The sequence below is a fragment of the Lycium ferocissimum genome, chromosome 10 (genome assembly GCF_029784015.1).
Source record: "Lycium ferocissimum isolate CSIRO_LF1 chromosome 10, AGI_CSIRO_Lferr_CH_V1, whole genome shotgun sequence".
Classification (NCBI taxonomy): domain Eukaryota; kingdom Viridiplantae; phylum Streptophyta; class Magnoliopsida; order Solanales; family Solanaceae; genus Lycium; species Lycium ferocissimum.
In genome coordinates this window covers 33926745-33938649 of record NC_081351.1, presented here as the reverse complement: position 1 = coordinate 33938649, position 11905 = coordinate 33926745, and the positions used below count along the sequence as shown (strand labels likewise).

The following is an 11905-nucleotide window of genomic DNA, read 5'->3' as shown; positions in this document are numbered from 1 at the left end:
TAAACTGCCGAAAAGAACAAGGCAAGCCACCGGGGTCGCTACATATATCGTACACAAAAGAATAGAAGCCGACAAGGCTACATCATCCGACTAATACATACAACCGTCTGCTACCTCTACTGGAATAAAAGCTGTAGAAAGGACGGGATAGGGCCTCGTCATACCCATATGCATATACATCTCAAAAGGCTAGCATACCAAAAATAGACTGCAACTCCGGATCAAATGGAGTACACTGATCACTGCTGGATAAAAGTCCCACTAAGCTGGACCACATGTCTGTCTACCTGTGCCTACGGGCATGAACGCTGCTCCCCGAGCAACGGGGAGTCAGTACGAATAATGTACTGAGTATGTAAGGCATAAGAACAATATATATATATACACAAGAATCATGAATAATATCTGAACTCATAAGCTGAAATGACTATCTGCATGTACTTGTATGAACTAGTATCTGTATGTATCTGCATAAATCTGTGTAACTGATAATGCCACTGTGGCGCATAATATGCATGCTCATGCCTATCAATGAAGGTCATACACCTATATATATATGTGCGTATATAACGCCTGATATATGTGCGTATATAACGCCGGTCTCTTTTCTCATATCATATGGCCTCTTTGCGGCCATCATCATATGCATTGCTGCGGTATGTGCAGCCCGATCTCTATATCATCATCATGGTGATAATGCGTGTATAACGCATGTCTCTCTTCTCATACTCCACATATATCTAATATTCATATATATAACGCCTTCTGGTCACGGGTCAATGTACATAAATATATAATGAATGTAATGCATAAGTAAACTGTATACATAAACTGGCTACATAAGACTGGACCCATGAACAGAAGGAATACTCATAAACGAGGTACATGAACATCAAGGACTGAAGTACTTCTAGTGCTTCTAAGAGTAGAGCAATATGGAAGCTAGCTTACTCGCTTGTTGGCTCATATCAAAGGATCATGCCAAAGGAAAGAAAGGATAGCCTTAACATACCTTGAACTGCATCCAATCGTCCAACTTCAAATCCTTGAGCTCGTAAGTCTACGATCAAGATAACGTAGGCCTTAATAAGACTATTTACCTCGCTCACTAATCATCCTTAAATACATATAGAACTTAACGAATTATGACAACATTTCCCCTATAAGCTCAACAATCCTTCAACTTCCCATTAAATCCAACATCAACCACAACAATAATAACAGCACCTATATATGTATATATAGAAATATACTCAAATCTATTCCCAATCATCTCTTAAAATATCCCCAAATTACTATCTAACCTTCACCAACTTACCACTTCCACAAATCCCCTCTCTTTGCTTTAAAAGCACTAAAATCCTTGATAAATAACTTAAATACAAGGGTAGAAATCATTTAGATACCTTAAGGGGTCCAAGATTCCAGGAATCACTTCAACTCCAACTTCCTGAGCTTCACAACCTTAAAGAAACCCTAGAAACAACCTTCTTCTTGACAAGCACTGGTTCACGGGGCTCGGATCTTGCCAAAACTCCACTAATAAGGTATAAAACGTTGGGAGAGAAAATATTAAGGTTTTTCTCTGACTTGGAATGGAGCAAAATGGGAAATAAAGTCGTGGGTCTCATATTTATACTTGGAAATAAAAAGCTATAGCGGTGCGGTTCGAGGAGCGGGTCGACGACCAGTCGACGTGTCGACGGTTCGTCGACTTGCTTCGTCGACCTGCGCCTGCAGATGCAAGGCTGTGGAACCCTGTCGACGCTGCACAACGACGGTTCGTCGACGATGACTAGTGTCTGTAGATTTTCCCAAATTCAGCTCAGGTCACGTCGATTCGATTCACTCAAGTTCTAATCCTGCAAATTAGCAGGAATACTACTGGTACCCTTTTACACGGGGCAAGGCACTTTCTACCTCCAAACTAGGGCTCGAGTCTCTATTCCAAAGGCATACCCGACTAGGAAACCATAGGTTCTATTATGATGAAAACGAGAGGTGTAACAGATAGGCCTGCTCTCCATTTTCTGTTGACTGGATGAGCTAATCGACAATATTTAATCTTAATAAAATCATCCCAAAGAGAGTTGATGATTCTAAATCTCCACCATCTTTTCATTGCAAGTGCCTCGCTGAGATCCTTCAATCTTCTAAAGCCAATTTCATAATAACCAACTTTTGATTTATTTATATTTAGCTGCCAAATTAATTTTGTAAATTACCATTGGTAGCTATACCAAAATACTTAGACCTCTCTCTATTCTCCCTCGCTACACAATTCAGATTTTTCATCTTCTCCAAACCCTAAAAAACTTTCTCTCTCATTCCTATTCACTATCCCATCGGCTGCCGCCCCATTGTCGGAGCTTCGGCAACGAACCATTCACTAACCCAACCACCGCCGCCCCACTGCCGGAGCTCCGGCGACGAGCCACTACAACAACACCTCTCTCCTCTCCCTCTCCTTCACATGACTGCCGGAGCTCTCCTCCGACAAGCAACCGGAGCTCCGCGAACCATAAGCAACCGCCACCTCTTGTCACCATTGCTTCTGTCATACACGCTGCCGTTCGCCAGAGTGAATGATTTTTGAGATCAAATAGAACTCAGATCTGAAAGGAAGAGTACCACTAGATTTTTTTTTTTTTTTTTTTTTTTTTTTTTTTACTGAAATACGGTGTGTATGAAGTGTATTTCGCTGGAGTGAATGATTTTTGAGATCAAATTGAACTTAGATCTGAAAGGACGAGTGCCTCCAGTGTTGTATACACAATGTATTTTATATTTCGCCGGAGATCCGACCGATTTTTTTTAGTGTTAATACGATGTAGTTTGTATTTCGCCGGAGTTTTTATGACCTGTATATGACTACAGTGTATTTTATTTTTTAAAATAAATACGGTGTATTTTTAAAAGGATTTGAATGTATTTTCATTTTTTTAGTGTAAATACAGTGTTACTTGATATTTCGCCGGAGATCCGATCAGTTTTGATTGTATTCTTCCTTTTTAAATGTACTAGTCATTTTTTTAGTGTATTTTTTTTAAAATATTTGACCGAAGATTTGATCATAATTCATGGCTTCTTCTCCTTCTTGTATTTCATAATCTGCGTGTATTTTCATTATTTTTTAAGTATAAATATAAGTTTAATGTATTTGGCTGATTGTATTTCGTCTAGCCGGAATCCATGGCTTCTTCTCCTTTATATCTCATATCTGAGTGTATTTGAGTGTATTTCGTCATATGTATCTCATATGTATTTGACTCATATGTTTTGTATCTTATATGTATTTGGATTCTTGTCTTGTATCTGCATGTATTTTCGCTTCCTGTCTTGTATATGAATATATTTGGCTTCATATGTATTTTGAATGTACACAGTGTATTTGAAATTTTGTTGAAATACATTCAAATACAGACTTAACAATGTATTCAAATACACTGAAATACATCAAATACATCGAAAAGGCCTAATGTAGCTACGGATTGGAAATAGCAAAAAGATAGCTACTGATTGAAATCAAGCATTAAAAGGTAGTTATTTATGTAAGTTGCTCACTGATTAATTACTCCTATATTGTATTCAAACATCAAGCTTTTGAAACCTGCATGCATCTCTCAACAAACACCCACTTCCCCTCCTTTAATTTCCTAGAATTGATGATTGAAATAAAAAAATCTGTTATTTCACTGTCACTCATTCATCGCTAAGATGAGTCTATTAATGTTTTAATTTCTAGTTTCATCTATGTTGGATGGGTCTCTAAAGGCAAAAAAATGCATATGCCAATGCAATTGACCTAAACATGAAACCAATAGGATGGTGTATATTGAACAATGACAGAAATTTTTGTCGGTATTTCTATCATTTTTGGATATTTGAAGCTCGAGGGTGAATTCAAATGGTAGGATTTTGACCTACCAACATCAGGATATTAATTCTTTATCACCTCTAGATTATTCTACCAGATTTAATTAAATTATCCGCAAATAAATAACATGTTAACTTATTTTTTTACCATTATATATGACTTGAGTACTTATCTAGTACCAATATCACCCTTGTTTAAAAGTCTCGGGTCCATTCACTCTTAATTAAAAGTCTCGGGCAATATGGATTGTGGTGAGATGATCGGGTCCATCTACCCTTAATTAACAGTCTCGGGGTCGAGCCCTGTGAATAGAAAAAATTCTATTGGGGAGCGCTGTTCCCAAAATGGGCCAATGCAGATACCGAACACTGGGTGACAAACCAAAAAGAAAGAGTTCTTAGCTCACTACCCAAAAAAAAAAACACACGCTATTTTCCCATTAAAAAATGTGCAATGGCTATTCCCATTGAATGTTGATGAGAAAACCTAAATAGTAGTGTTTTACACGGAAAATTTGTAAGTTTTCTTGTGTCTCAATGGGAACCTGTTTTCCACCATGCGTTTTCCCAGAAAGTTGGTTTCGTGGGAATGAGACAGAAAAATCATGTTTTATAGCATAAATTTCCCACTAAATATTGGTAGGAAAAATCTCTATTTCTAGTAGTGGCTAGTAACAATATAAATCAATAAGGAGTCGTTTGGTTGTTGGTTAGAGTTATGCGTGCAAAATGCAGGATTTAGTTATATAGGAATTAATTATGTAATTAGTTATTTTATTTTTTATGTTATCTTGCACAAAATGAATAAATATACTGAATAATTATTTACTTGCGTGCATTTTATCTGAAACAAGTAATGGGTTGATAAATAGTATAATATTAACTAAACTAATTCCCTTACTAACACGCAACCAAATGACCCCTAAATTCTCTAACATGCTTAAGGAATCAATATTGAAAAGGAAGAGCTTCAAAATTTTAATGCCCCCATGAAAGTAATGAGAAATAGCAAAGATAGCAAAAAGAAAGTTTTTTTTTTTTTTTTTTTTTTTTTTAATCGGATGTCCCCGAAGGGACATGGCAAAAAGAAAGTGAAAAGTGAAAAAATCTACACCAACTCCTCTTTGTAGAATAAAATAAGGAAAACTATATAGAGTAATAATTTAGTGGTCTTTCTTGCTTTTCCATGTAGTGTGGTAGATTATATATTTTCCAATATACATTTCTTTATTCTTCAAGGAAGAACGTCTTGTCACCCACGCAGCCGCTACCAGGAGCACCACTATCTATTCCCTTTCCCTCTTTCTTTTTCTTGTTCACAGCCAAAAACCTCTAATATTCCATGCCATCATGATTTCATTTTCCATTTTGAGATGCAAAAACTTCTCTAATTAGTGCAACTTCACCTCTACACCTCGTTAACGAGAGCACTAGCAAAATAATATCCAATTCACTTTCTTTTTTATTGTTGTTTCTTTTACCAAATAAAGAAGAGATCTGGAAGAGTACTACTTGAATGAACTTTCCCCATATAGTTGAGGATTAATAAGTATTTGTGTAGACTTTCTTTAGGGTTTCGTGTAGTTCTCATCAACTATTTAGCCACCACATCTTTGATTTAGGGTTATCTTTATTTTACCATATCTTGTTAGAGTAATTAATTAATGGAGAATAATTATAATAATCAAGTAGGGGAGAACTCAGGTCAAAGAGGTCACTTCTTTTATGGAGGTAGTCCAGTTCTTGCTGCACCCCCAAATTTATCTATCTATGGAGCAAGAACAAGTGGTGGTGATTGTTATGATCCGATGATAGTGAAGACTGAAGGTGGAAGCACTTCTCATCATCATCATCACCATACATTCAACTATCCTTCCATAATTCGTCATCATCAAACGGTTCAAAATCATCATGAGAGTACTGAGGCTAATTCTTCTGGTGGTGAAGTACTTGAAGCTTTAAAAGCCAAAATTATCGCTCATCCTCAGTGTTCCAACCTTTTGGATGCTTACATGGATTGTCAAAAGGTATGCACATTTTACTTAACAATTGTACTAAATATAAAATATTGAGAGTAGCTATTTGTAATTATTACTCCATCTTTCAAGCTTACCTGAGATTATTTTATAAATAATAATATATAGAAGTTAAACGGAGCCGAACAATCAATATTTTCCTAGTAAATAAAATGTAAAAATATTAACATACTCAGATTGAACAAAATCTTTTCTTTTCTTTTGACATGCTAGGAAAATATTGATTATTCGTCTCCATTTAACTTCTATACACTTGTTTATTTAAATAATCTCTAAGTCGCTTGAAAAATAGTAGTACTCCACTAGCAAATAACTACTCATAATAATAAGTGGCCCTAATTATCTAAATAGTAAAACAAATTATGTGACACTAAGTTAAAATGTTAAATTTTCCACACAATTATTTATCAGTGCATATAAATTACTAAACTTTTTTATAGGTGGGAGCACCACCAGAAGTGGTGGCAAGGCTATCGGCAGTACGGCAAGAATTCGAGGCAAGGCAACGAGCTTCGTTGACTGACAGAGATGTTTCCAAGGACCCAGAACTTGATCAGTTCATGGTTAGTTTCTTTAGAGTTTAAATTTTACACACCTTAACATAAGTTTTTACACCATCAAATTATCTAAAGATAAGTTTGGGATTTGAAATCTTGAAAATAAGATGTAGATTTTGATGGTGTAAAAATCATATCGACAGTGTATACTACTTAAACTCTTTAGAGTATCATCGGAGCATATTAGCATCAATTTCTCTTGGCTTCAAAAAACTAAGAATGTTGGCATGAATTTCTTTGTATTTATTTATTTATACCCAGGAAGCTTATTTCGACATGCTAGTGAAGTATAGAGAGGAGCTAACAAGGCCCTTACAAGAAGCAATGGAGTTCATGCGAAAGATAGAAACTCAGCTTAATATGCTTGGTAATGGTACCGTCCAGATCTTCAACTCTGGTACTAATTATTCCTTTTCTTCTCTCTCATAAATATTAGTTGTAGTACTACTAGTGAAGAGTGAGATTTGTTCTTCATCGTTATTGCCAAGCATGGAAAGAATGAAAAGAATATACTAAGTGACTGGCGAAAGTTCCACATTTGAGTGCTTAAAGAAGAAATTAAAAGAAAAAGGAGAAAACAAAAACCAAGTGCCATATATAATTTGAACTTCTGTTTCTGGGTTCAGTGTAAACAACTGTTGGTTCATTCAATATTGTCTGAATGCATTCTTTTGGTTACCCACCTGCTATTCTTTACTGTTACCGATTAATTTGGATTTATGTCGTGTAAGGCTCATTAATGGAAAGCGCTTCATATCAAATTCTTTTTTATACCAAGACTTGAATCAGAAACCTCTGGTTTAAATGAGAGGATCCGATCCATCCCATATATTTTGCGAATGCATTCAACATTGTCCCAAATGCATTGCTATTTCTGTTCAAGATATCTTTGACCCAAAAAATTATTCTCCATTTCCAATGCTTTTCTGTGAAGAGAGATAGAGAGAGAGAGGGAGAGAGAGGTGAATATTGCATTTGGACTAAGAAAACCCTATTTACGAGTGCACGAGGGGAGTTATAGTGTACACTTTTTATTGTTTTAAAAAGATGATATGATTTGGTTGCATTATGCAAATAAAGTATATACTGTACTTCATTTGTTAATAAAAAGAGATGATTTGGTTGCATTATATATGGAAATAAACAAATGGATGGGGCTTAGTGAGACACACAGATCTTCCAAATTAAATAGTGAAAACAGTGTAGGAAGCCACACGTTTGTTTCTCTAATCTTCTTTAATTTAGCTTTAGCTTTATGGGTCCAGTGTGTTCACTGACAAATTCTTATTATTGTTCCACTTAATAAACTTGCAGTACACATATGTGAGCTCTCTCTCACACACAACACACATTTGTCTGACACTCCAAACAGTTACTACTTGGGTCTTATATAGTATAGTACGTGCCTAACCCTCCTATGTTGCTAATAAATGTTTGGGGAGGGGGGGGTTTCCTCAGTCTTTTAAATTTCTATATAAGTTTAAGTTATACACACTTCACAGTATATAAAAGTTTTTATATTATCAGATTAATGTGAGCATATTTATTGTTAAGTCTCCTTAAATTATGAGACTTGTAATCGTAGAATTAAGACATGCATGTTTTATCAGCTATAACAAGTAGAAGCGACCTAATGGTATGAAAATTATTCAACTGACCGCATGTGTTACTTAAACCTTACAAATAAATACTATATTGAATATACTTGGTGTAAAGTTTATATTTTCCTTAAAAAAGGAAATAGAATGTGATTATTACAGCTAAAAGTATATACGTGCATTGTAAGTAAAAAAATGTAAATACATGCACGTATATGAATGTAGGTACTTAGTAGGAGTATATAATATTGCTGTCATTTCCAAGTAGCTTGCTTTTTGTATGTGATGTCTAGTAGGCATTGGAAAAATGAAGAAACATTGGGTGCTGTTCATATCAGTGCTCTACTATGTAGCCTGTACCGTGTTTGTCAGATATGCTTTTTCTAATATTATATTTCCTTTTTAATATTTGGTCTTCCCAACTGTTTACATCATTATACTCCCCTTGCTTGTGGGTATGCCGTTCATATTAATTGCCATTTACATGCAATAGTTGTTCTTTTTACTGTTTCTATATTTCGTCGCTGCCTTCTCTATAGTTTATACACATTTGTTATTCCACTTTCTGTTCTTATAATTTTGTCATTGGTCTTTGGGCGTTGTAGCTTAGATGGATGTGTGGATATGTTAGGAGAGCTAAGATTAGAGGCGAAAATATTCGCAGATCAAGTTGGGAGTAGACTTAGAGGTGGACAAGATGCTGAAAGCGAGATTGAAATGGTTTGGACATGTGAAGAGCAGGAGCACATATGTCCCAGTGAGAAAGTGCGAGAGGTTGACAGTGATAGGTCTAAGGAGAGATAGAGGTAGGTCGAGGAATAATTGGAGAGAAGTGATTAGACAAGACATGATACATCTTAAGCTCACCAAGGGCAGGACCATAGATAAGAGAGCACGAAGAGCGGGGATTTGGGTAGAAAGTTAGTAGATAGTCGAGCGTTTTCTTTCTTTTCTGTGGGAGAGCTTGATTCTAGTTTAGAGCACGTTATCTGTTTCCTCTCCCCTTATCAACATCACTCTAATTGTGCTATTTTTTTTATTCTTTTATTTTTCAAACCTCTTCTTAAAATGCTGTTCTGGAGCCGAGGGTCTATCAGAGATGGTCTTTCTGTCTCACCCGGAGGGGGAGGGGGGGAGGTAAGGCCTGCTTACACTCCACCCTCCCCAGACACCTCTTGTGGGATTGTGGTAGGTATGTTATTGTTGTTACTTGGACGTTGTACATGAAGGGGCCGCTTGGTTATAGGTATCAGGAGGTTATCCCAATATAAAGTTTAAGATTACATTTGTCCGGTGTTTGATTTTGGATATTATAAGATTATCTAGTCCATATAGAAGGTGGAATTATCTATCTTGATCATAGTCCTGTGATTATAATTCTCGGATAAACCTGGTTTTCAACCTAACAAAATCATCGAGCCGAGAAAAATTTAGATGAAGACTATATTGAGGAGAAAGGGGTCTTGTACCAATTTTTGTTTCGAGTACCAAATTCCTCATAGCCCATATCCTTTTTGTGTTTATTTAGTACACTCCTCTTTTTCTTTTCTTGTTGGTGCTTGATTTGCATCTTGATGCTCTACATATGTCACGACAAGGCTTTGCTGTGTACTGGTAACTTACGTAACATAAACTATTAGCTAGTATGCATCATCAGAATGAATGGAGATATGTATCTTCTTTATTGATAAAAATGAATGGACAAGGCTTTGAGATATGCATCTTCTTTATTGATAAAAATTAATGGACAGAGGACAAATGCGAGGGCGTTGGATCATCAGAAGAGGATCAGGACAACAGTGGTGGAGAAACTGAACTTCCTGAAATTGATCCCCGAGCAGAAGATCGAGAACTGAAGAACCACTTGCTGAGAAAATACAGTGGCTACTTAAGTAGTCTCAAACAAGAACTCTCCAAGAAGAAGAAAAAGGGGAAATTGCCCAAAGATGCACGCCAGAAGCTGCTCACTTGGTGGGAGTTGCACTACAAATGGCCATACCCTTCGGTATATTATATAAACTCTATTCATTACTTCATGATTTTAAGTTTTATACGCTATCGATTTTCAAAATCATTTAGATAATCAGGTTCTGTGTTTCAAAATATGGTTAACCAACATGTTAACATCAAATTTTTGCTGTTTTTTCCTGCGGTACTTCTCATCCTTAATAAGACGAAACATTTCTAGTATGTCAATGCATGTTTCAAAATATGGTTAACCAACATGTTTACATTTGGTTAGGATAAATTCACTACAAAAAAAATGGGTGATTTGTGGAGGTTAAAAGTTACCATTCGCGGAGGTTTAGCTTCTTTTAGCAACTAGCGGAGGCTATAACCTTCGCAAATGGCAACTTTCAACTTCCGCCAATTTCTCATTTTTTTTGTAGTGATTGGATCAATTTTTTTTTTTTCCCCTGCAGTACTTGTCCTCCTTAATAAGACGAAACATTTCTAGTATGTCAATGCCAATTGAATTAATGTTATTTGCTGTGAATTCTAACTTTTTGATAGTTTTGTTTCTTTGGATCATATGACGGGTTAATCATTTGTTCCTTTGGTTCTAAATGGTGTGTGGAATCTGCTAGTTAGCTATTTTGGCTGATAAAGTAATTACATGTAAATTCTTATGAATAGTATTAATTGGTAATCTGGTAAAAATGTAACTAGAATGTTCCTCCCATTAGATAAAATTAATTGAATGTGAAATTCTTTACACTATTAGCCTATGAACTTAAATCTCTGTCTCACCTAATATGGTTTGATTTACTTTCTATACAACACACTATCAAGTCACCTAAAAATAAATGTTCACTGAAGGTGAGATTAGTTACCTGTAAACTAAGATAGGTTATCTGGTAAAACATGTATAAAAATACCGATTGTGTAAAATATTTTATAAGTTATCTTCACTTTGCAGGAATCAGAGAAGGTGGCATTGGCAGAGTCAACAGGTTTGGACCAAAAACAAATAAATAACTGGTTCATTAACCAAAGGAAAAGACACTGGAAACCTTCAGAAGACATGCAGTTTATGGTGATGGATGGTCTTCATCCGCAGAGTGCTGCGGCTCTTTATATGGAAGGTCACTTCATGGGTGAAGGTCCTTTTCGTTTGGGTCAGTAATCGATAAATTAAACTCTTTATGGGTAAAAATCATCTTTGAGTAATTGGATATGTTAAACATCCTTCGAGATTTTGCAGGATTTCCCATATGGAAATCTTCATTATAAGGTGAAGTATTAATAGGTTAATATAGGGTGTTTAATTATTCGATGGTTTTTTAGCTGTAGTATGTTTGTAACCTTGTAGGCCTAAGCAAGGGTATTTATTGCTTGTTCAATTGTATATGCAGAGAATACTTTGTATTTAGTACTGTAATATTAGTGAACCAAACTCAGGTGTTTTACTACGTTGGTGTTATAATTATTTGGCTGTAATTTACCTGTTGGTCAGAGATGAATTTAAATGAAGACATATTATGGGTGAGAATTCATATATCTATCCGACTTGGAACTGAGGCATGGTGGTGTTGTGGATCATATTGGTATGACAGTTTATTTTTGTTTCCTGTCCCTTACAAATTACCTATTTCCCAGGCAAAGTCACCCTGATATTATTAGCAGTTGATTATGCATGGGAATTGATAGCAGTAGCTACTACAGTGAAACCTCCCTATAGTGGTAGTGGTTGTCCGAAAATTCCATGGCTGCTCTACTGAGGTGTTATTATGTATGTAGACTGACATTTCATGTCTATATCTTATTTATCTGTTATAAATAAAAGTACGCAAAAATTGTTTTATGTACTTTTTATGTTACTAGTCTCTATGAACGT

At 35.7% G+C, this 11905-nt stretch overlaps 1 protein-coding gene across 3 annotated transcripts; it reads left to right on the top strand.

Moving 5' to 3' along the window:
* The first annotated feature begins 5050 nt into the window (after positions 1-5050).
* Positions 5051-11480, top strand: LOC132033532 (homeotic protein knotted-1). Of its 3 annotated transcripts, none has more exons than XM_059423530.1 (5): positions 5051-5903; positions 6353-6475; positions 6731-6836; positions 9819-10072; positions 10988-11480. In XM_059423530.1, exons 1-5 carry the CDS (start codon positions 5541-5543, stop codon positions 11192-11194), a joined length of 1053 nt encoding a protein of 350 aa, XP_059279513.1. In that variant the 5' UTR covers positions 5051-5540; the 3' UTR covers positions 11195-11480. The 3 variants fall into 3 exon arrangements, with proteins under 3 accessions (XP_059279513.1, XP_059279512.1, XP_059279511.1); XM_059423529.1 differs by having other exon boundaries at positions 6731-6842; XM_059423528.1 differs by having other exon boundaries at positions 5052-5903; positions 6731-6866.
* Positions 11481-11905: the final 425 nt, after the last annotated feature.

What these genes read in the sequence shown, in the direction of transcription:
- LOC132033532 (XM_059423528.1), top strand. Translation starts at nt 5,541, where the DNA reads ATGGAGAATAATTATAATAATCAAGTAGGGGAGAACTCAGGTCAAAGA. An exon ending in CTTACATGGATTGTCAAAAG is followed by an intron (nt 5,904 to 6,352) that starts GTATGCACATTT and finishes ACTTTTTTATAG; the next exon opens with GTGGGAGCACCACCAGAAGT. An exon ending in CAGAACTTGATCAGTTCATG is followed by an intron (nt 6,476 to 6,730) that starts GTTAGTTTCTTT and finishes ATTTATACCCAG; the next exon opens with GAAGCTTATTTCGACATGCT.